The 24,762-nt window shown below is 39.9% G+C and overlaps 1 protein-coding gene across 1 annotated transcript in view; it reads left to right on the top strand.

Moving 5' to 3' along the window:
* The window catches only part of EML4 (EMAP like 4), a 93,187-nt gene extending 69,748 nt beyond the window's left edge, over positions 1 to 23,439 (top strand). The window contains exons 15-24 of the mRNA XM_009949025.2: positions 1,370 to 1,521; positions 3,000 to 3,125; positions 3,244 to 3,375; positions 4,000 to 4,067; positions 10,309 to 10,397; positions 11,542 to 11,639; positions 16,240 to 16,327; positions 17,574 to 17,672; positions 22,078 to 22,208; positions 22,712 to 23,439. Of these exons, the coding sequence (XP_009947327.2) occupies positions 1,370 to 1,521; positions 3,000 to 3,125; positions 3,244 to 3,375; positions 4,000 to 4,067; positions 10,309 to 10,397; positions 11,542 to 11,639; positions 16,240 to 16,327; positions 17,574 to 17,672; positions 22,078 to 22,208; positions 22,712 to 23,176 (1,448 nt within the window). The 3' untranslated portion in view covers positions 23,177 to 23,439. The remainder of the gene's footprint in view (positions 1 to 1,369; positions 1,522 to 2,999; positions 3,126 to 3,243; positions 3,376 to 3,999; positions 4,068 to 10,308; positions 10,398 to 11,541; positions 11,640 to 16,239; positions 16,328 to 17,573; positions 17,673 to 22,077; positions 22,209 to 22,711) is intronic.
* The last annotated feature ends 1,323 nt before the right edge of the window (positions 23,440 to 24,762 follow it).

Below are 24,762 nucleotides of genomic sequence, written 5' to 3'. Positions count from 1 at the left end.
GTAGTTGTACCAGTTACAGAAATAATGGTATCTGGTTTAGGAGATACTCAAGTCTTGGCTGAACCATATGTGTTAAAACCCATCTTATTTGAAATTTGGGTTAAACTTACTCTTTAAGGCAAAGCTTTTGTGAAAAAGAAAGGAAAATGATTTGTTACCCAACATATGCAGACCTGGCACAGTTGAGCCCTAAGGTAACTTATAATTCAAGGACAATTTATTTTACTTGGCAACTATTTCAAACACTCTGGTTTAAATTGGTATGCCAGGAAAACATTCATGTAAAAAGTAAATTTTTAACGGTAGGTCAGTTTTTGTGGGTAAACTTTTTTCTTTTCTTTCAAGCTAACTGCAAAGGGAAAGTAATTTAACAAATTATCTGATGTTTAATTTTGAAGCTTTTGTGCAAAAATAGTCTTTTCCCAGATACTGAATAGAACATTTATTTACATTAAATATCAGATCTTATAGTTGGTTTATCACATTAGATTGCTCACAGGACTTGATCTCAAACTCTTTTTCACGGTGTGAGGGCATGCTGACTTGAACTCACATAAGCCATAGGCAGTCAGCTAAGTTAAGCTGCCATTTATTTGAGTGGTCTTTTAGGCTTTTTCTGTGATTACTGTTTGAAAATATGCAAGTCTCAAAGCAACAGAATCTTGCTTTTTTAAAAGATATACTTTCCTACAGCAGTTCTTTTGGCATGAAGACCCAATTGGGATGCAAAAGACTTCCTTTGCTGCTTTTGCTGTTTAAATTTCTCATCTCTCTCTCATTCTTCCTAGTGTTTTCCTTTAGCTAGACTGCTATATTGATAGATGGCAAATGCTGGTTACACTATTTTTAAGAGAGGCAACATCCAGCATTAGATATTAGCTTCATGCATCCTGGAAACTTTGCTATAAATAATTTGCTTTTTATTCCCATAAGACTATAGACAACAAGTCTGTGAGTTTCTTATAATAAAATAACTTTACCTTTTTTCTAATAATGACTTACTAAATATTTATTGACTCTAAAGGACAGTTTCCCTTGCATCTGGAAAAACTGTTCGTTTGGAAAGCAGAGAAATGAAAGCATTTTGCAAATAGTTGTTGTTCATGCCTTCACAAGTTGTAGGACAATCAATCTCCCTAAAGTTTCTGTTCAGAAAGGCAGGCCCTTTGTTTTATCTTTTTATCCTGTAAGAAAACACTACCACCTTGTGTTTGCAGTACTAATGCATTACTAATAGCCTGGCAATCCAAATGTAATTGTTTATTATACGCTGTTACTTTCTTTTTCTGCCAAAAGGCACAGCTTCTTGTAAACCGCAGGTGAAAAAAAAATGAGTAGTGTTGTTATTTTCTTTTTTTTTTGCATGTAGGAGTATATCAGATAAGCAGACAAATCAAAGCTCATGATGGCAGCGTGTTCACACTCTGTCAGATGAGGAATGGGATGCTGCTAACTGGAGGTGGGAAAGACCGAAAGATCATCCTGTGGGATCATGATTTGAATCCTGAAAGGGAAATTGAGGTAAGAAAGCAAAGAGTGACAAGGAAGTTCACTTATGCAAGGTGTTGACTAGCAAGACAGAGCCCTCCCCACCCTTTGGAGATAGGTAGGTAGGATGATAGCGTATCTTCTCGTCACTGTCTTTTTTAGGGGGATGACAATGTTTTATAATAAAAGTGTTTAATTTTGCAGCTTATAAATGAGCCGATATAAGGCTTCAGTTGTCTGTTTTGGTTGAACAGAAATTTTAAGGTTTTTCTTTCCTCCAAGCCTTTCCTTAGTTTCTTTTATTTGTCCCTTTTTTGAGGATACTCTTTTGTATCACCTGTGTTTTTGTTAAGTTTACCTGTCTGGAGACAGGATCTGAGGATTTTAATAGAATTTTTGCCATCAAGCAAACAATTGATAGGATACATATTAACTTTATCCTAAAATAGGTATTTAGTAAATATGTATGTATTTGTGATTTGGCTGTGTGGCAATGGTAGATAAATGGGGCTGAATTGGAAAAAAAATTCTATGTTACGGATTTTAATTGTTTTTTTCCTGACAAGATGACCTCTTGGAATAATGTATTCTTCTTAAAAAGCTGTTCTGATAATGATTTACTCCACTTACCTAGTGTCCATTTATAGCAGCATTTTTTCCTTGACACATATGTTTAGTTCCATCTAGACTTTGTTATTACCTTGAATCTCATACTGACCTTTAGAAAACATGGCTGAGAGTAAATAAGCATCAACATCATATAAAACTCTTAGGCTTAATACACACTATTCAGATCAGTGTCTCTGTTTTCCTTTTATTAATAATGTTATGTTAAAGCTAATTTTTTATGTTGAGAAATATTACCAGAACCCTGACAGACAACTTTTTTAATGTTTGCATTGATTTTCTGTCTTGGGTGGCTAATATTTTTGTAAAGATAAGTCATTTGATAAAAATCAAACAAATGCACACTGAAGAATAAAGCAGTGTATTAGAATTCAAGTATACAGTAAACAAATTCAGTAAAATTTTGAGTCATTGCTGACATAAGGCATGTGAACATTTACTTTAGGCTAATCAGGAAGCATTAAGAAAATCAGGAGGCATTTACTGTGTGCTACAGGATTTTTCTTATTGTTCACAATGTGTTTTGAAAAGTAAACAGGGACTGTGTGTTATTCCTATCCTTGTAAGACGAGCTGTAAGGTTGTGGAGTGCATTTGTTGAGTGCATTTAACACTTAAAAATCCATGTAATTTAATCATTATTTTTTTCTGCTGAGACTCATTAAAATGGCATAATTGTGATTGTTTTGGAGTGTATGCTTGTACTGAACGAATAAATGAGGTAGGTTTCAGGTGAAGTTCTGATCTAGTGTATCCATGATTAGATTGTTCCTTTTGACTGGAGAACTGCGGTTCTGGTACTGTCATTGTGCACTGTTTGTGGCCTTCAGAAACATGCGCCTGTCAAGATGCATGATGTGGTTTTACAGATGTTGCTTTTTCTAGGTTCCTGACCAGTATGGAACAATCCGAGCGGTAGCGGAAGGAAAAGCAGATCAATTTCTAGTGGGTACTTCACGAAACTTTGTTTTGCGGGCAACATTTAACGATGGTTTCCTAGTCGAGGTACAGGTGAGCACAACGTTTTTTAAAACTATAAATCAGAAACGTAAAGGCTTTCCCTGCTGGTGTGTATTTAAAGAGAGCCTTTATTTTATTCAGTGTTAAATCATATGTGTTTTCTTTCCAGGGACATACAGATGAACTCTGGGGACTGGCATCCCATCCTTTCAAAGACTTATTTTTAACATGTGCCCAAGATAGGCAAGTTTGTATGTGGAACTCTGTGGACCACACACTGGAATGGACCAGGCTGCTAGATGTACGTCAACCCTTTAAAGTTAAATGTAAACCTTGAAAACAGGAAAAAGCATTAGTTTTCTGCAACACCCTTGTCCCATCTGATTGCAAGAGAAACAAAAATCCTGTAATTATTGTTTTAAAAACAGCTGTCGAGAAGCTCTGATAAACTTAACCAGGCTCATCAGACCTTGTACAGACTGTAATCTGGTTACCATTGTCTGAGGCCATGCTGACAATCCAAGTTGAATAAAACATAGTCCTTTGTTCTTGTTACAGTTTAACTTTTTTCCCAGTTATTCAAACATCTGAAGAGGATATCATGCAGTTGTGCAAGGTTTGGCTGTAGATGTCCTTCCTTACTGTCATTGTTCACTTCGTGTTTTGGCTAGTTCTGTCCTAATACCCAAGCAAAAGTATCTTTTTACATGGACATTTAGGCATTTTACTTTGAAGAAGATCGTGTAGTGCATGTCACTGATAGGTTAAATGAAAATCTGTCTGAGGATTATAAGCATGCTGCTAACTGATTGGTTTTTCCTATGTTACTTCACCTGAGACTTTTAAGGTAGCTTTGGTATAAGGAGAGGCGTTTGGCCGTAGGGAAGCAGGAGGGTGAATGATGTGTCTGTGCCTCTCTGTTCAGGAACCAGGGCACTGTGCTGACTTCCATCCCAGTGGAGCAGTGGTCGCGATAGGAACACACTCGGGCAGGTAAACGCCTTTCGACTGAGATGTAATGATTGAAAGTTTAAAGGAGACTATTTGATGCTATGCATCTTATATATTGGCATTCATTTGCTTATGACTCTTTTTCCTTGAGGTTATGTAGCCTAAAAAGCTCAGGGGAAGGGAGTAAATCTTTCTTACACACGTTAGATGAAGACAGAAGGATTATTTAACTATTGTTAGGCTGTTTTGATTTTCTAACTACTCTTTCGTGAAAGCCCAGATCTTGATTTTTTTTTTTAAACTATTTTTTTTGCAGGGGTTTCCATGGGCACTCCTTATTTGCTTTACCAATTTTCATATATTTCAATATTGTGTATGTATGTTACATTAGTTTACAAGAGATGTACAGTACAGATTTTTCTCTTTCCCAAATCAAACACACTTGCAACCTTTTAAATTGATGTGGAGAGGCAAGTGAACAGGCTAGTGTTTTGATTTTTGTGTATGACAGAGTTCAACACGGCACACTACTGCAATAAAGTGCTATTGCGCTGTTTGTATTCTTCCTGAAATCATTGTGTATTTAAAAGATGTCAAAGCACAAGCTGAATCTTTTAATTCAGACTGCTTTCAGTGGTGGAAACATTTTGTTTTAATTCATAGTCAAATTCTGGCTTGGTATCATCTCTCAAGAAAAGTGTCTCAGACAATGGATTTTTAGTGTGTACCAATTAAAAGAAAAACCAGGATATTCATAGCATTAGAAAGGTGAGAGGAGCAGTTATTAAATCTAGTAGCATTTTTAATTCTGTTTTTCAGTTATACCTCATGGCTGACAACTTGAGGATAAAATAATGCATAATGCATGTAAGAAAATTGAGGGGAGTGTTTGTATTTAATTCACCCCCTAGACATTTTTTTTTATGCCTAACCTCATGCCTAAAAACCATTTAAAGTTTTTTTTTTAGAAACTGCTGAGCATGTGCAACACCCTTAAACTTTCCTGAAAAAAAAAGAAAAAAAACCCACAAAATTTTAAATACTTCTTCGGGAGTCTCCTTCTCCACGATGAAGATGCAGTCTGCACTAAATTCATTAAGTATAACAACAGGTTAGAAGACCTAGTTTACCTTCCTAAGAAGAATCGTGCTGAGCTCTTGTAGGTTTGATTTCCACATTGTACTTTTCCATTTTTTCATCTCTTTCTAATTATAGCATTAAATTGAACAAGTGTTTCTAGCCTCATGAAACAGAGCAGAAGATACTGGCCTAATAGTACTTGAAACAGGGAAAATGGAAAAGAAGGTCAGGGAACATTTCTTTAGAGTTATTAGACATCTTTGAAATTACATCAAAGCACATTCGAGGCATGTTGAGTGGCTGAGGCATTAGTCTGTTGTTTGCTTTTGATTGCCTTTTTTTTTTTTTCCTTCCCAGAGCATTTAACATCACTTTTTCAGTTCAGCACTTTTCAGTTTAAATTCTTATTTCTGAATTACTTGAGGCAAACAGTTTATACTGTGTGGATAAGTTTATGATGATGGCCTTGGGTTTTTTTTAATTTTTTTTTTTTACCCTGTTCTTCTTGGAACCAAACAGTTTCACCATTATATTTTATTGTGTTCTGAAACTGCATGATTCAGTGATAGGTTTGAGATACACAAATGAAACTGAATTGAAATGAGGCCTGCTAAGTGTACAAGTGGATGAGAAATAAATGGAGTTGTGAATCAAGATAAACAGACCAGTTTTAAATTTACTGCCTAACCAGCAGCATCACGCGGTGTGTTCTGTGCCAGATAATCCGGTCCAAGGAGTTATTTCCCAAGGGCTGCATGATATATCTTGATTAATGTAGGAGAAAATAATCTCAGACCCATAAGAAGTCATTTAATTACTTGATTCATAGCCCAAAATGCTTAAAGCAAATATAAAATGAATCTAATCTATTTGGGGCTCAGTAAATCCAGACCTTGGATGTGTCTATCTGTTGCTGTTCTAGTGCTGCTCTGCTTCCAGTACGGAGGTCAGTAAGACAGGGGTAGGGAATGGAGCATTAGGAAGTTGGGTTTGGTGGTTAAAATTGTGACATCTGAAGAAAACTGAATTTTCTACCTCTCTTCCCATTTTTGGTGGTATATTTTTATCACGCCAACACATTATGTTTTAGATCTGTTTTTCATGTACCACTTCCCATGAGTATTTCAGTATCATTTCCCTTTTTGGGCTGTCTGCAATGGCCTGCTGCAGGTTTTGTTACTGCTTCTTTAAATACCTGCTGTGTGCCTGATCATCAGTTGTCTGGGATTAAGCCTGGTTTGAAAGGGACTAATACTTTTTGTGGATCCTCCTGTTTGCTGGAAATGCACAGCTGGAAAAATAAAAAGGGCTGGCAATCAGAAATCCTACCAGAAGAGTGGTTTTTTTCAAGGCATTGTACAGATCCTTTTGCTATGCTGCCAGTGGTATTATTTGCAGGGAAGTAGACCTTTCTGTGACTAATCATGTAAATACCTTGAGTGCTGTGCATATGAGTACTCAAAAGCACTGCAGGAAAAAAACCCCAAACTAATAAGGTTCTTACAAAAACACTAACATTATTAAGAAAACCAAAGGCTGAAGGCCAGAGCCACAATGAGGTAAATCAGTCAATAGAGCTTTATAGAGATTTATACTAGTTCAGCATCTGTTGTGGTATTAAGATGAAGAAGCCTAAATATCCCAGGGAACCGATCTTGTAAGGTGGGTTGGGTTGCTCATTCTGGTTTGCTCCTTCTGATTAATGCAACGTTCAGTATGAACTAAACATGGGAATTGCAGATGTGAGTGCAAAAATACATAACCACTTTGGAATACTGTTTCCCTGGTGATTTAATCAGAAAAATTATACGTTCACAGATGTGAATTATCAGTAATATATGTCTGTCATCGGACAGAATTTGTTTTCCAAAAGAGTGATTTAAGGGGTTTTGTTTCTAAAACCATACATTTTTAGGTAGGTATTAATATTTCTTAAAGCAAAGGAATGGGGAGACGAGAAACAGATGAAAATGACAAAAGTTCTGTCCTGTTTATGTGAACTCACAAACAAGTTAAGCATGTTATCTTCAGTAACAATCAGGAGAAAAATCAATAAAAATCAGAAAAAGCGAAAGAGCCACTATCTTACAGCTGGGATACCATTCATCCATTTATTTCATCCAGTCTACAGATCACAAGTTCACTCGGCAGCCAGGCTTTGCATTTCACAGCCCTTAGGACTTTTTCAGGGTCAGCTGCTGTTTGCATGGTGCATACTTTCGTGTTGGAAGGAAGATTCTGTCCTGAAACACAGTCTCAAGGTGGACCCCAGCTGTTTGTGAGAAGGGCCTGTGTGGGGCATGCCGATGAACTGCTGTAGCTGCTAGACTGGAGACACGTTTCATGGAGACAGGCTTTCTTGCTGGCAGTTGCAGTATTTGCCATGGCGTTGGGAGAGCTTGGAAGACTGAAGAGAGCGTGTCTGATTACAGCTTGTGGAAGCACCAAGAAACAGCTGAACTAGATGTGACCAGTGCTTCCTTTCCTAAATTATTATCAAAATTGTCACGGTGCACTGACTCTTTCCATGGTCAGCTAAGATTGCTGCTAGTATCTCCTGTTCAGAAGAATTGTTGGAGGAGGACTAGTGTCACTAAATGCTGTCTCCTGATGCCAAGTGAAGTTGTGTGCACTCTAAAAAGCAGCAGCAGCGGTTTTGCATTGTGTTTGATACCACACAATACCACCTCTGTGCTTTCAGAGGAAGTTTGCATGTTTTTTCTGGTTGTATTTTAGGCATTGAGTGTTTTTCATTTTACATAATACTAACTGGAGGATTACCTGATTCAGGTAACAGCTACAAAGGACCAGCCTAAAGAGCTGGTCTCAGGGCCGGCATTGAGAGGCATGTCTCTGCCACAGCAGCCTCCCTGCCCTGCCCTGGTGGTGTATTTTGGGACGCAGAGGGCTCAGCCCTCCCCTTGGCTGTTGGGCAGAAGCAGTGTGCAGCACAGTCACCTGTGGGAGGGGCAGGGAAGGGAGTGCCCATCCACTTTATGGAAGAAGGTTGCTTTTGGCTGTTACTGTGCTGCTCATCAGATTTTATATCCAGGCAATGTAATTATGCTGCTGAGGATAAACTAACAGGCATCATGCTGTGTAGTCTTGCTAAATAAATAGATTTTACTGTGTAGTGCCTAAGTTTTCTAGTAAAGCAAAAGGTCTTCCAATCTCCTGTTTTGCTGTCTGTGCACAAGAGGTGTGTTGCCCACCTGGGCTGAAGCAGTGAGGAACCTCCACCCCGGGCTGGATTCGGGAAAACACAAAATAGGAATGAGACAGCATTGACTTTCAGACCAGCTTCTCATGTTGGTTGGAAACCAGATGACTTCAACTCAGTGATGGCTTCATGTGTGTTCTTCACACTTCTGTTGTTCTCCCATCAGGATGTGCTTACAGAGCAGTTTTGCTGTCATGATGGAGTGATTACTTTTCTTTCTATGGTGACAAAATGGCACAGGTACCCCCTCACTTTCCCCCTGCCAAACTCTTTTGTGGTTTTAGTTTTTTGCTTTTGGGGTTTTTTTTAAATTTATTTTGGTTTGTCCTTTAATATCCACACCTCTATCACGGTTATCAGCCAGGTAACATTTCAGCAAAGCATTTGGCAGGGCCAAGGGGCGTCATAGTTTTGACCAAATAGCAGAATAGCAACTTGTGACTCCTAATGTGTTCAGAGAACCTGCAAAGCTTCAGTGTGTAGATTGGAAATCAGAAGTCCCCTTTCAGCAGAGGATTACAGCAGAGAAACTCTGAGCATGGTTTCTGCTGCTGTCCAGTGCAAACATAAAAGCTGTTTTCCACTGGTTCCGTCTGTCTTGCACACAGATTATTCAGCAGTCCGTGGTATGTGGGGCGGGGGTTTTTATGCGTATGTCATTTAATTTCTTTCATGCAGTTCTCTAGCCACAAGCTGGTTTTAAGCTGGTTTTAAGCTGTTGGGACCAGGCCACTTTGCAGATACCTAGTTGCTGGACACTGGATCAGCATGAGCTGACGTCCCATCTCCATCCATAGAAAGCAGCGATGTGCGCTGTTGTTCCCGGAGTTTATTTTAGGTTATTATATTAGGTTTGTTATGGAATAAGTGGTCCCAGCTTTAGCAGTGTGTAAGGGTCGGAGCGTGACAGAGTGTTCCGCTGAGTTCATGCTGAGGCAGTGGCTAGAACTGCCTTACTTATTTCCACAGTGTGTGAACTTGCCATTTGCCGCTAGGGCTGGAAACCTGCCTGTGGCGTATGCACGCGTGTGTGAGATGAGAAGTCTGGTGCAAAGAAATTAAATACAGCTTTAATGTATTTAGCCATGTTGACATCTTACATTTTCATGATACACATGTATGTATATATATTTTTATTAAATTTTCATTGTCTTTGTTTTGCTAACGTTTGCTGTATTTGGGAGCAAGATGGGCATCAGAACCATTGCAAAATGCTCAGGTTCCGCTGATCTTGCCCATCTTGCTGTCAGTGGCCATTTCAGCGTACAGGCCACTGAGTTTTTGTAAGCTTCTCTGAGCTTTTTACATGTGCCTCATAATTAATACTGCAGGTTAAAAGTTATTGTTAAATAATAAAAAATGCATTAATTACCGTAGTTATAAATCATCCAAGCAGGAACTAGAAAAAAAATAAATGCAAGGTGGTGAACCATCAGATTTCAGTAAATGGTTATTTCTTCTTACTTTGACAAAATTATTCATAGAAACAGAAAGGACTGAGGGGAAAATATCAAATTAGAATATACTTTGTGTTTAAAATGAGTATGGAAATATTTTCCACTCTCTCCCACTACTACTATTTTTTTTTTAACTTTGCTTCATATAAATTGAAAGATCAGTTTTTATAGCAAAGCTGTTCTTCAAAACAGATTAAAATTCAGCTGTAGCCTTAAGGCTTCAGGATGATAAGGTGCAGTCATATTAGCTGTCTGGTGGCGTGTTTATCATCCAGTAGACATTTTGGTGATTACTACAGTGTTCAAGAGAGGGTAGGAAAATTTAGGCTGTATTTAGAATCTGTGTTTTTCACTGAAGCTTGTATCACTTTGTGAACCAGAAAAGCGTTTCATTGAAAACAGATGTTCACTGTGCTGCCCTTGAGGGGCTAGCAGGAGAAGATGAAGGCAGACAGTGATTATTGCTCTTTTGCTTGCTTTTTTTGTTCAGTGGAAGTGATACTCATTGGAATTCTCCTCTCTCTAGGTGGTTTGTTTTGGATGCAGAAACGAGGGATCTGGTTTCAATACACACTGATGGCAACGAACAGCTCTCAGTGATGCGCTACTCAGTAGGTAGGCAGGCTTGTACCTTCAGAATAATTGTTGATGAATAAGTTGTCTGTTCTGTTAAACAGTGTTAAACTACTCCCCAGTCACTAGAAAAGGCACGTTTAAGATGCTTAATATATAACTGAATGCTTGCTCACAGATTTGTTTGTGTATGCTGAATCTTGTCAGGTTGCTAAATCACATTTCCCAGCCTTTCATTCATATTGAACTGTGCTGTTATAATAAATATTAGCTTTGTTCTCAGAAAAATTAGAAGTTCTCAACTAAATAGTTGATAGGTTAACAGAAAAGTCTGTAAAAAGATTAGTATTTCAGTGGTATTTTAATATTCTTCGTAGTTGCTTTTCAAGTTTATTAATACAAAACCATAAAACTAAGCTCAGCTCTGTCTGAAACTCGGAGCTGTTTGTTAAGTATTTGCTGTGGGATTACACGGAGTCCAAGCCAGTAGTATTGTGTCTCCTCTTCAGACGTGACATGACAGATCATCAGAGGCTGACTCCTCTCTGTTAAAACTGGATGGAAGAACACTCTCGTAAATCTGTTTCTTGTTTGCTTTTGGATAACATGCCATGTCAGTGGGCAAAATGTACCTCTGCTGCTGCCACATCTGCCAAGCGCAGCATTTTATTTTAAACCACTGATGTTCACTGGCACTAGAGGTGTTTGATCGTGATTCGAGGCAACTGGACTTTTTTTTTTAAATGGAGACAACACGGGTTAGAAAGCTGCTTTGAATGCTCCACTTCTTCCTTCGACATTATTTAGTGCTGATTTATATGCAATCCCCACCTCCAAAGGTAACTCTAGAGTAAATACTGTTCTGCATTTTTTGTGATGCAGAAAACTCAAGCCTGCCTGCTGTTGACAATTTCCAGAAACCCTGTGCAACCTGAGGATTTATACCCTGTCCATTGGACACTTACTTTAAAAAAGCAGAAGTGAAAGGACTTGCCCAAAAAAACATACCCACAAAGTAAATAGATACTGACTGAAAAACAACGTAAAGTAAACATGTATCCTTAAATACAGTTCCTAAGCTGTAGTTTATTTGAGACTATTGTCTTGGTGATAAATCTGAAATCATTAAAATTTGGAAAGCAAACATTCTGTTATGTTAATTTATAACAAATATTTTGTGTTCTAGATGGCACCTTACTTGCAGTTGGATCCCATGACAACTTTATTTACCTCTATGTAGTAACAGAAAATGGAAGAAAGTATAGCAGACATGGAAAATGCAGTGTAAGTTTTGGAGCGAATATAATCAGCACCTCTTGCATTTTGATGTTGCACATACCCTAAGTTGTTAAGCGGTGGAACTCTCTCTGGGTTGATGCTTTTACATTTTAGTTTTGGTTATATGTTTTAATTGGGAAGGGGGTGTTAGCATTTGATTGATTTTAAACTGCAGTCTGATGGGTACTGCAACCATTAGTGTTAGGTGAACACTTTTGCATCATATATGACTAATTTCTCAGAGTATTGATGACTTCTTTGAAATGGGAAATTAGTGATGATATGGAGAAATGCTTGTACCTATGTGCTGAAACTCTTCCAGGGAAAATGTTATACTTGTTTGAGGGTATTATCCCCCTATTGGTAAAGGACTCCTTAGACCAAAACAACATTAGATGGTGGAATTTCATTAGAATATGTGATTTTGGAGGTTGCAAATATGCACGATTGTCAACTGTAATTGCTACTACAAAATTTGGAATTGGAGGATAAGTTGACAGTAAATTTTTGGCCTAGGGTAAATAAATCTAAGTTTAGCACAAGTAGTGGAGTTTGTATTAGTCTTTACACTTACCTGAGGTTGTCCCAGTACTAAAAAGGCATAATTTTTTTCCCTAAGTGTTTACTTATCTAATATGCTGGCATTAAGTTCAGCTATCTCTTTAGGTTAGTGGGAATATTTACATAAAGAATATCTGAACCTTAATGGGATTTGCAAATGATATCATAAGAATAGGTTCACATTTGAAATGTAAAAAAATTTTTTTAAGGAATGCATCTTCTGCTCAAAACACTGTGTGTTTGTCACGAATTGCATTTTTTCAGTTTTAAAAATAAGATAACTTCTCAAGCTGCTTTGTTAATTTGAAAATGGGAGGTAAGGGGACCATAAGGCAAAATTGGGGGGGTGGGGGGGGTGTGTTTATTTCTAAGACTTTTTAAATTATTTTTTTTTTCATACAGCCTTTGGTGCAAGACTTGCAGTGGAAACTGTTAGTTAGGGGGAAATGAACAGGCATTAGGCAGTCCTTTAGTGCCGTACATGATGTCTTTGGGAGATTTCTACCCATTATTTGGCTGAGGATGCCCCGTGCTGCTTAGAGCATGGGTGTCCAGAGCAGCCTGGGTCCAGCTCTGCCAGGGACACGGGGCAGCCACGGCGGTCAGCAGCAGTGGGTTTGCCTTGTCCCTGCGGTGTGCAGGCTGGCAGGGAGGGAGGGCTCCACGCTGGCATGGGATGCGGCGGGGAGGGAAGCCTGTGCTGGGTACTCCTCAATGGTGGGGTCGTGGTGCGGGGTGAGCCAGGGCGTCCCGCAGCCCCTGAGCAGAGTGGTGATGGGGTTAGCTGACAGCGCGACGGTCGCGAGATGAGAAATCAGATCTGCAGCCTTCCCGGGGAGCTTAGGCAGTGGGGAAAGGGCTGAGCCTACGAGGAGGTCAGACCGGCGTCCCAGTGGGGCTGGTGGAGGCGGCAGCGGGTGGCAGCACCTCAGTACAGCGTTTCACCCCATCACTTGTTTTTTTATCAGTAAAAGATAAAATCACTCAAAGATGGCTAATCTTAACACATAATATTTAGCTTGCTATGTACTTCAAGGTCTCTGTGAGCCCTTTGAAGATGAGTTTATTTCTGTATATCGTATGTATTGGGTATCAGGAGAGAGCATATTGTAATTTAAACCAGCATCTGTATGTCTGTCTGTCCCTCTGCCTTGGCAGGAAAAGGCTTTGTAAAAACTGGGATGGGGGAAAGGAGCATTGTTATACTTGGGCAGAAGCATTAAGGCTTCAAAGCAGATTTCTGTTAACCATTTTTTTCAGTCTGAGTGACTGCGTGTAGAAGCCAAAATTAGCAACCTGGTTTCTGTCGGGGCTGCGCTCCCCTGACCCTCCCAGCTTGTGCAGAAGGCAGCGGCGTGCTAGCTGACTGGAGCGCGCCGCGAGGCTGCCGATCCGGTTTCATGCACCCTGAGCCTCCCCTCTGCTGCCTGCCAGCACGCTGGCGGGTCGATACCAGCGTGATGCTAAGCAGGGAGACACCCAGGCATGCTTGGGACCCAGAGCGCTCTCCTGGCCGGTGCTTGGGCGCTGGCACCGCGTCCTTCTGGCGTTCTTCTGTCATTCAGTAGCCTCGCGGGTGACCTCCAAGTAGTATGACTCAGTCCTCCTGGTAGTCAACGTCTGGTTGTTTCTTCCAACTTGAATACGTTAGTTGAATACTTTCAGAAGGATTTTATCTACTGAACCAGCATCGGCTTGTGCATAAGGGCTGTATGCCCACTGTTATATTTAAATCCCCTTTCAGTCACGACCAGGCTTTCTGCTGCAGCTGGAGAGGCGAGTCTGTGACCTGTGAGCATGTTTCCACAGTGAGGGATGATGTCGGTTGATCAGAAAGAATTTCAGATGAGCCGAAACAACCGTTTTGACTAGTGCAGCTGTTTTTGAGGGCTCCAGCTATGCAGACAGCAATGTGGAGGTATGGGCTGGGGTATGAACTTCCAGCGTGTCAGCAGCTCCAGGGTAGCTGGCACTGTCTCTGCCTTGCAGTCAGAGATATCTGTTAGCAAAGGAGAAGCAAGTGCCGTGCATTTACCAAGAGAGCTGTGGGGTGAAAGCCATACAGACAGTCATGCTGAAGTATTTGATTCATGGGACGTAACATGAAATAATTAAGAGTGCTTGTCCTATAGGCTGTGGGCATTTCAACCCTTGCACCACGAAGTCTGAAACTGGTAAACATTGCCAATAAAGGAGAGGGTTTCCATTTAGTCAGATAGTTTTATTAGCCAGTGATAATATGAGTAATTTTGTTGATTGTATATAAAGGTACAGAAAAGAAAGAGTAAAATGTCGCCTTATCAGTGGGCAGTGACCAAAGAAAGATTTTAATAGAAAATGGGATTGTCCTATTGAAAATATTATGACAATGTTATGTTCCAGTTCATCGTTCAGTGATCCCTTGCCTGAAGGGATTTTGCAGCATGGAGCCCCCTGGCCAATTGCTTTGTTCCCTCCCCCACCGCCCCCAGGAATTTTAACAGCTGCCAAATGTCTGGCAGGATTTAGTAAACGACTGACCAATTCTTTTCCATGTTGGAGTTCGACTGCAAATTTGAAGACTTGGAAAATAAGGGGGGGTGGGGGGGAGAAAAAGTCCTAGCCAATTGTGCATTTATATTTTTTCAAAATACCAAGTTTGCATGTCGATACCATATATCCCACCCGTGACTGCAAAGCAGTTATGTCAATACACAGTTCCTCTGCTTGAGGCAGAGACTAGTTCATAAGTAAATAAATCTTAAAGGCTAGCTTTTCTCCTAAATGTTTTTGCAGTTTCTTACAGAGGACCTGGGGACGGGGAGGCAGACATGGGTGTATTTCTACATGTAATTCTGGAAGCAATCAGCATCTCTTAAGAGTTTTCTACAGAGGAAGTTGGCGTGGTGGGTGGCGCCGCAGCCGGTGCAGTGCTCCAGCATGGCCCTGGCACCATGGGTGCGGGCTGGGCCAAGAGACCTTTCAGGGAGCCGAGGGACATCATCTTCATAATGCCCACTGACAGAGAGAGATGAATTGGCCTCTGTCAGTCCAGGAACTGGCGTTCTGTTGACTGGCAGAATGAGTAGGAGGGGGAGAAAACAGATGGTCTCACAAGGCGAAGAGGAGCAGTAAGAAGAAATGGAAGGGTGGAGGAAGGAAAGAATGACCCGGATGTCACTTTTATTAATTTCCTACCCTTTCCCCTACAGAGAAAGAATTTATTCCTACCTTATACAAATTTGCAGCTTCTCTGGAGCCTCTCATAGCTTTATTATTACTGCCAACAAAAAGTTCATGTATAGGAAAAATATTCTGATCAGCTGCATTTAGCTTCTCCCTCAAAAACAAAGATGGGTGTTTAGCGCTTAGCGTGCTCTTGGTGGTGATAACTAAGCAATTAGGCCAAAGTGTTTTGACCCGGTTGCCTATAGGGAAGACTTCTTTTGAAGCTGGCACTGACATGCATGCAGTGTAAGAAGCACAGCAGAAACTTTGAAAAAGCTTACAAGGGTATTCTGGTAACACCAGTCCTTGATCCTTGTAGTATTACATGGTGGTTGTTAACCAAGGTATCCTAAGATTTTAGGATGAGCGAAGGTTATTTGAATGTGCATGCATTTAATGGAAATTATATTGGATGGATAAAGAAATAAGAGAGTCCTATCTGTCACTTTTCTGTTGGGATCTAAAAATGATCCTGTGCGAGTTACTTGCCTTTCTCAATTAGTAGCCATGTATTCTTTCTTAATTCAAGTAGAAATGTGAGTTCATCCGTGTTTTAGCAACATATCTGCTAGGAGTAAATCATTCTGGGGGCTGAAAGGGACACAGTTCACACATGACGAATCCACCGTGCAGTGGGAGAGGCGTGACCTGCGTTTGTTTAGCTGTTAGCGAGTGTGGCACTGTGGAGTAAGGAACCTTCAGTTAGCGAGTGTGGCAGACCTGGGGCGGGTGGGGAGGTGCTTCTTTGCTGTTAGCTGTCCTATCTGTGAGTGCAACTTCTGCTTCTGTTTGAATGAAAATGAGTGTTTCACCTTGGTGTTATTGCATGCTTCTCCAGGGACATTCCAGCTATATTACACACCTTGACTGGTCCCCAGACAACAACTATATAATGTCAAACTCAGGAGACTATGAAATACTATACTGTAAGTATGAAATAAATACACTGGAAACAGAAGTATGTATTAGCTGCCAGAATATTTAGAAGAGCATGTTTGATCAGGACTGTACAAAATGCTTACTGACAAAGGAACCAGTTTGAACTTGTGTAACCTGATATCCCAGTGTTATTCAGGGCTGTGTATTACCTAATGGCAATGCCAAATATAGCTCGCTTCTTTACAAGGTCATAAATCAGTTTAACAGCGTAGAATTTACAGAACGAATGGCACTGCATTTTGATGTTGGCCCAAAGTTCCGTAGATTGAAAATAATATATACAGTTGTCTAATTAGTGTCAACAATACCGGTTATTTTGAGGGAATAAAATCGGTGCGGCTGTGCCACTGTTGTGTTCTGGAGTTTCTTTTAAACTTTATCTAAGCTGGTGGTGTTGAAAACTAAGCAAAGCAATAATAGTACTTTAATGAGTTAGTGGTAATAATGTTTTTGTCTTTGTCTTTTTTAATATGTGAAAATGTGAATTTAATATATAGCGGTTATGTCAAAAGTTCAACTTGCATAGTGCCTATCAGTCTGTTTTTAAATTGGTTTTTGTTTTCTTGTCTTCCTGTGGCTTTAACTAGATCCAAGAGGATCGTAGTTCTGTTCCTGTACATGCAAGAAGAGCCAGCAGTTTAAATATCTGTCACCTTAACATGTTCTTTCTGCCTGTCACAGCTTAGGTTTCAAATCAGGATAGTGCAATATCTCAGTCTACCAAAAGGAAGTGTTGGTGCTTATAAAGAGCAGTAACCCATTAGTATTGGGCTGGTGTATTGAAAGATGGACAATCTTTCCTTTCATTGTTAGAAGCTGAAAAGCAGTCTAAGGCTCCTCTGGCAGTAGTTGCTCACTGTTGTAAAAGCAGAGCTTCCTGAATGATTGACTGGATTTTAGTACATCAGTGGAGCTTGTAGGAAGGAAAAATTATTCTATTACAGACTCATTAAAGCATTTTGTAGAGTAGGTAGCAGGGGACTCAAGCTACAGGAAGTGTTTTTGAGATATGTGGCTCTGAAGAGGGAAATGAGAAGTAAATGTGATTCTTAAATACTAAGAGAAGCTTCAGGTATCTGGAAAATGATAAAAAGGTACTTGTCTGTCTTTGCCTCTACAATGTGATTCTAGATTGGTTTTAAGATGCATTTATTTACTGTCTTAGCAGCTTCAGAGAGCACATATGTAAATATAACTTTATATGGCATAACTCATCATTCACTTTTTTTACAGGGGACATTCCAAGTGGCTGTAAGCTAATCAGGAATCGTTCTGACTGTAAGGATATGGATTGGACGACATACACTTGCGTGCTAGGCTTCCAGGTGTTTGGTAAGCACCATTTAACTTGCTTTTGAGCTATTCACGCTGTGCTTTTGTGTTTTCTTTTGCTTCAATTTGTCATTAGAAATACACTGTTAATGATTATTGAGGATTGTGCTGAGATGACATGTCAAAGAGACAGACAACAATACTTGTCCGTGATACAGAGCACTGGATGCTCTACAGACAATGTACAATTGATTTCTATTTAGTCTTCAAGTCTGGGATTTGATTTTTCTGCCGTCATTTTAGGCTACCAGATTTGGAGGCACTGAAGCAAAAAGCTGCTATTTTAAAGTGCTCGTATGGCACATACGCATTCTCCTTTGCTTACCTTGTTTGGGGTTAGGAACGAGACTATGTGAGTGTAGGTTATAGTTCCTGACTTGAAATCATGACAGCACTTTGATACCTGTAGTCAAAGGTGAGTAATATGTGCTGCTTCTAAAGAGTAAAAAAGCTTTAAAGATTAAACGGATTCTTAATCTAATGGTTTGTGGGGTTTTTTTGTACACTTTAAAAATAAAGCTGACAGATACAGTTTTATTAGTGCAGTTTGAGACTGTGGCCTAACAGTTCAAACTGCTTTTGCTGAAGGCAGCTCTGTTGACTGTAAATGAGGAGCCCCCCTGTGAGGAGCTGAAAAGTATGGTTCAGCCTGTCGGTGTTGTAAAACCAGGTTGTGTGAGCAGGACGCTGACTGTCTCGTTTCTGCTGCTGAGATCACGTACCTGCCTCTGTTCCTCACGTTGTTGGAAACGTCAAAAGCAAGTAAATCCGCAAATTCTTTAGAGGTGAGGGTTAAGTCTACAAGTGTTTTCTTCACAACTACTAGGAGCTGAACTTTGAGTATCAGTTTATATTCAGGGTAGAAGAAAATCAGTTAAGTCTGAGTGCTTTTTATAGCTTCTGACACCTATTGTACCTGTTTTAGGATTGTCGTGTGCTTAATGAGCAAGTAGCCTTAAAGGGTTGCAGTTGATGTGTGGGCTAACACTGACACTCCTGTGTGCCATATTGGTTGGGTGGAGGGCATTTGGTGCTTTATAACCAGGCTTGATTTCCTTTCCGAGTACCAAATATGTGAGGCAGAGCAGGGAAAACAAAGGGGTCAGAGAAGTAAGCTGAATTCGTTGATGAACTGCATAAGTATTTTTGAGTTGTTTGGAGGTTGAGGTAGGTAGTGGAAATAAACAGGAGCATGCCGTGTCTGGAGCTGAACACTGTTGCTTGTTGCTAATTGCTAGTTTGATGAAAATATTGGCTCCCATTAGCCTGAGAACTGTAAACCATGTTGTGTATAAGTTTGTGTTTATTCAGTCTGTCTCGGTGCAGTAGAGAGTGAATGGCTGTTTCCTCTTGCTGCTCTGTACATGCAAGCCTAGGCTGACAAGGACTTGGTTCATGGCAGTTGTTTCCTCACTGTCTCTGCTACTGTGGCTGAAATAATAGCGCAACACAAATGCCTTTTTTAAAATGGAGTGTCAGAAGATTCAGGAAGCTAGAGAAAGTAAAAAGCAAAACTCTGTTTGATGCTAACATGACGTCTTTCTCCAGCAGCAATGAAAACACTTGGTAAGGACTGAATATTTCTTCTGGAATAACCTTAGAAGTGAAGCCATTTCACATTTAATGCAGAGTACTTAAATCTACCAGAAACGTGGAGGTAGCAGACAGTGGCTCAGTTGCTACTGAACTTTTACCACTACATTTGGTGATAGAGCAGACAGAATAAGGGGAGAAGTTCTCGCAATCCCAACGCTTTCCCAGAAGTGTCCTTTACTCCTGAGCTAAGGAGATGAGGTGTGGGAGTGCACAAAGAGTTTGGTTTCACATCTAGACCGTTGGCTTTGTCTCTTTAACAGCTGTTGGATAGAAGCTACGGGTGACTGGGGCCAGGCTGGAGATGAGCAGCTCCCATAACCACCGATTTGAGAAGCCCTTTTACTTTTTGTTTTCAAAAAGTGGTTAAGTCTGCTGATCCTGTCTGCATTCCCTTTTGGATTATACAAACTTTAACCTCTCTTGGTTAAGTTTAATTAGTCTCAACTGCTCTCAAAATCTTCGGTGTGCCAGAGGACCTGGGAGTGAAGTAGGTAAAGCAGATAATGTGATGTTGTTCTGGCGCAGAACAGAATATGTTTAAACTTCTTAGCCAAGGTTCATCATGCCTTAATTTTATATTGTCTGGTAGTCTGACACCCTTTGCAGAACTGAAAAGTATGGCTCTGTCTCAGACAAAGGCAAGTATTTTCCCATTAAATCAGACAGTGCAGCTAAGCCAACCTAGCAGATATTTGCTGCCCAAAGGAGAAGTCTGGCTTTGACCTGAGGATCAGCTGGCCCAGGGATCCAAACAAGCTGGGGGCTGCTCACTTTGATGTTCAGGAGAGAGGGTTAAGTTTATGGGATTTGGGATTTTGGGGTATGTGTTTTACTAATTTAGCTCTGTGGATAGTTTGTCCATAGGCTCAGGGATTGCACTGTTGTCAGCAGAAGAAAGAGGGTGGAAATGCATGGTTTGGATGAGAATAGCATTGCTCCTTTTTGGCAGTTGATATTACTGTATTGGCTCGGCAGTATCACCAGTCTGCACCCCGAGCACTTGAAGTCACTCTCTTGTTTACTGCACATTTCCCACACTTTGGTCTGAGCAGATTCTTTTGTGAGGCTTGCTGCTGGCTAGCAGAGTTTATTAATATTGAAGTGCTGCTGTCGTACCTAATAACAAAATCCTATTATTTTGTGGGTTTTGATATTTTTGCAGTTATTAAGAACTAAGAAATTGGTCATATTAATGTTGGGGTTTTTCCATGTTTGCCTGATGCATTGAAAGCAAATCCTGCTGTCTTATGACAAAGGGTTTTCTTACCTTTGGAGCTGCTAAAGGAATTTGTGAACACAAAAGATGTTTATTAAGAGATGCAATCTTGAATATTAGCCTTTTTAATCTTGAATTAAAAAGAAGAGGAAAAAGCATAGCTGTTTGGCACAGGCTGCCTAAGGTGGTAGTTGAAACTTCAGGAAACTGATTTGAAGTTCATTTATTACTCCCACCTCATGACGGTATTTTATATATAGAATGCAGAGGAAAGTTAAAATAATTTCATTTGAAAATTCTTAAATAATGTATGTTTTTCAGATTGATTAGGTTTAGATTTAGAGCACTAAGATGTTTCTGAATACTTTCCTTAGCATTTCATGCCTTTATTTAGTAAATTACCTACAATGTAGCTCGTTGGCATTGTAACAAGCTTAACAAGCTGCCTTTGTTATTCTTCAGAGAAAATAAAGTTCTTACTCCACCCACTGAAGAATGGAAAAACCCAACTTTAAAGTTGAATGCTATTTGCCATTTTGCTTAAAAACAAGAAGAGATAGTGTGGGAGTTTGAAACAGATAAGGCCGTTCTAAGTCAGTGTTTTGTGCTGTATAAAGTAGTAGACAGCATATGTTTTTTATTTTAACGAAGTCAGTGATTGTAAGGGAGGAAGAAGGTATTTTCATATCTAATAATGAAAAACCCTCTCAGTCAATCTAACACACAGTTTTTTGGGCTTGAGGGTGAAATTTGTGGGGTGAAAAATTCCTCCTAACTCCTAAACTGATCAGAAACACAAGTTTGAGCTGTAGAAACGTGGTAGCTTTGGCATAAATTAGTATCTTATAACCCTTTGCTTACCTTTTGTTCGGCTTTTCTTGCAGATGTGAATCGTCAGTTCTAGGGTCTTTATTTCTTGTTAAAACTAGAGCCTCCCCCCCTTCCCAATTTTTTCAGTGCTTTTCATCCAGGCAATGTTGTTATTCTTTTGTCTAGACGTATCTGTGTCATTCTTTTCACTTAAAAGCATATTGAATTGTACTTAAGCACTTGACAGCACTTACATCTATGAAACTCATACGGGCTGGGTTTCTGTGGAAAGTATCATCAATCAGTTGTCTCCTTTGAATCATGCAAATACTGAGATTTAAAATAAAACCATAAGAAATCTCTGCATAATGTATGGTACCTGGGCTTGTTCCATGCTTCAGCATCAGTCTTGCTTTTAAAACATTCGTGCATGAACAAAAGTGTTAAAGTAAGAGTTACCAGTTTTAGCAGCAAACTTAATCCTAAAATAAGTTTTAAACAAGACTGAGGTTTTGAACAGGAAATGTATATTAAGCCCAAGAGGTTATCCTGGCTGAGGCTGAGTGTTTGGGGGAACAGGGGGTGGGGGAGCAGCGTTAGACTAGCAAAATACTAATGACATTTAACGCAATGCGTATTCCATTTTCCAGTTGAATGTCTTATTTACCTTTTGTTAAGCTTGCCTTTTCTCACAGCTTTATAGATTTTGGTTTTGTTTATGGATTGTCTTTTAATTTGTTTCTAAAACTATCATCGCTAAATATCTGCTCTACTCTGTTCTAGGAGTTTGGCCCGAAGGATCAGATGGGACAGACATAAATGCCCTTGTCAGATCCCATAACCGAAAAGTGATAGCGGTTGCTGATGATTTTTGTAAGGTCCATCTCTTTCAGTATCCCTGTTCCAAGCCAAAGGTAAGTCTAGACTGGTCTAGTCTGTCTGCTTGTTTGCGTTGCATGAAGCTTTCCTTGCCTGCTTCCAGCTTGGTTGTTTTGGAACCTGGCAGCCAAGTAGCTCATTTATATCTGAGATCAGTGCTAGAGACAAAAGCATGGTTTTCCCCATGGAGTTTATATATAAAATAGAAAATATAATATAGCATAAAATAAAAAATAATATACCTGAAAAGTGAAGTGGCAATAGTTATCCTTAAGTTCTGGAGCAGAGGCTTGATGCTTTCTGTTCACTAGCCTTGGTGTTAAGTCCATTACTTTCTGCCTAAAGATCTAAATCTGTCCCAAGATCCAGGCCTTAAGAAGTGAGGGTGTATTATGGGGGGAAATGTAATATAAATATAATTCTTTACTCTCCTGTGGATAAAGAGCTCTCTTGAAGGGCTAAGCAAAACCACTAGTGGTTTTAGATCACCTGCTTTCCTAGTCAAGCATGTGATTTATCTTTTGCTTGTTTTCAATAGGCTCCAAGTCATAAATACAGCGCTCACAGTAGTCATGTGACAAATGTCAGCTTCACCCATAGCGATGGTCACTTGATTTCAACTGGAGGGAAAGACATGAGTATTATTCAGTGGAAACTGGTGGAGAAGGTAACTCTACCACAGAATGACATTGTCGTTGACATCGGTGCAACCAAAGTGCCCATCCCTGCCAGTGAAAATGCTGTACAGTCTCCTGCGCCTCTCTCACAGCCTTTTAATGAAACGAACCAAAACGAAAGCGTAACTGGCAGCTCTCCGGCTTCTTTGGAGAGCAACTTGGAGCAGTCTGCGGAGGCCAGCGAAGAACAAAGCGAGGAGCAAAGCGAGGGGAGCAGCCTGGATCCCACCGAGCCAGCCTACGAGGAGCCCTCCAACGAGATGAGCGAGGAGCACAGCGAATCCACGGCCACCGAAGAGCAGCAAGATCACTCACCGATGTCTTAATGCTCCCAGCTCAGGCGGTTGTTATTTTCCCTTGGTGTGCGTGCTTTCATTACAGGGTGAGGGTTCAAATAGGGAAAAGTAGCTGAGATTCATGACCACTCCAGCCTTTGAGTTTCAGTGAGGTTTTTAGTCTGAGCTTCAGTTCAATGTGCGGAACCATCCCAAGGGCCTGGCTTGATGGTCTGTGTCAAGATCTGGTCACAGTTAGTAGTGGACATTACCGTAGATCCATTTCAGTTCTGAAATTGCTGTCAGGAAGTGGCATGAAATATATACTGGAAAAAAGGTTAGCTCTGAGAATTAGCTGAAGTAGACCACCTTAACTCTGTGAAAGTGCTTTCTGAAAGAACTAAGCTGATGGGAAGCACTGAGCTGTTCCAGCTGGGGAGTACTGTGCTGCTTTTTCCAGGTGCAAAGACAAACAAAAGAAAAAACCAACCAAAAAGCAATTTGTAGGGCTGTTTTCCTTTGTTTTTTTTTTAATAAGAGAAATAGAGGAAAAACAATGTAATGATGCCATGTGTATGGCGATGCCTTCTTGATCTAACACATATGCAATTTTCTAACACTACTAAATCGTAGTGGCGTCTGGATGTGTTCACAGTTGGTCTGCCCTGGGTGCTGCTAGTTCTAAGGCAAATCCTGTTGAGGAACAGTGTCAGCTGTTCCGTTTTCACAGACTATTTAATAGCAGACTAACCAAATACTGGCGTGTTTCACTTTTCATGACCTGAAAGTTGATTTAAACTGTAGAACATAATTGTCTCTTCAAAGAATTGCTTGCCTAGAAAGTTTGAAACTTTGACAGTTTACAGTGGGTTTGATGTGAACAGCAGAGGAAGCGTGGCAAGAATGCAGAAGTCAGATGGCTCCAGAGTTAAACTTCAAGCCTTCAAGCAGAACTTGCTCCATCCCTAGCAGGAGAAATATAAATACAGTTAACTTAAATTATTAAATTGGTGCTTAGGATTAGTATATTAAGTTGATAATTTTTTCTTCTGAATTTTTAGAGGTAACTCTAAGAATCATTAAACTGCAATCTCTGCTTTCCCCCTCCCCCCTCGCTCCTTTAGCAGTTGTGATATAAGCATACAGTAATTTAGATGATGATGTGATTTTTTTTTTTTTTTTTTTTTTTTTTTCCCTAGACTTGCTGATCTATTGTTTTTGTGATTTTTGTTTCTACCCCACCCCTCCCTGGGTTGCTCTAAGCCATGCAGCTCTCATGTGGCTATACCTGGCCAGTTACGGGATATCTTGGCATTTGTTATGCATTTGGAAAGTACTTTTTTTATGAAGTTTGTCAGATAGCTACATTTTTTTCTTAAGTGCATACGTTTCCTACTTTAAAAAGAGATAGATTTACTGACAGATACCATTTCCTATGTACTTGTTTATATTTTGATTACATAGAATTTTTTTTTTTTTAACTTGCTGCATTGAGCTGGTATTTTAGTTCTTAGTTAGGATATCATGTTTAGAAACTTTGGATGAGTTCATAAGTCTTAATTGTGCAAGCGTTTACGTGATTGTGCCATTCCAAAGTGCATCAAAACTGTCATTCCCTTACTAGTATCTTCTCAGGA

Source organism: Leptosomus discolor, chromosome 2, assembly GCF_034619465.1.
Source record: "Leptosomus discolor isolate bLepDis1 chromosome 2, bLepDis1.hap2, whole genome shotgun sequence".
In the NCBI taxonomy this organism is placed as follows: Eukaryota; Metazoa; Chordata; class Aves; order Leptosomiformes; family Leptosomidae; genus Leptosomus; species Leptosomus discolor.
The sequence above is the reverse complement of the archived record's forward strand: the minus strand, read 5'-3'. Positions and strand labels throughout refer to the sequence as shown.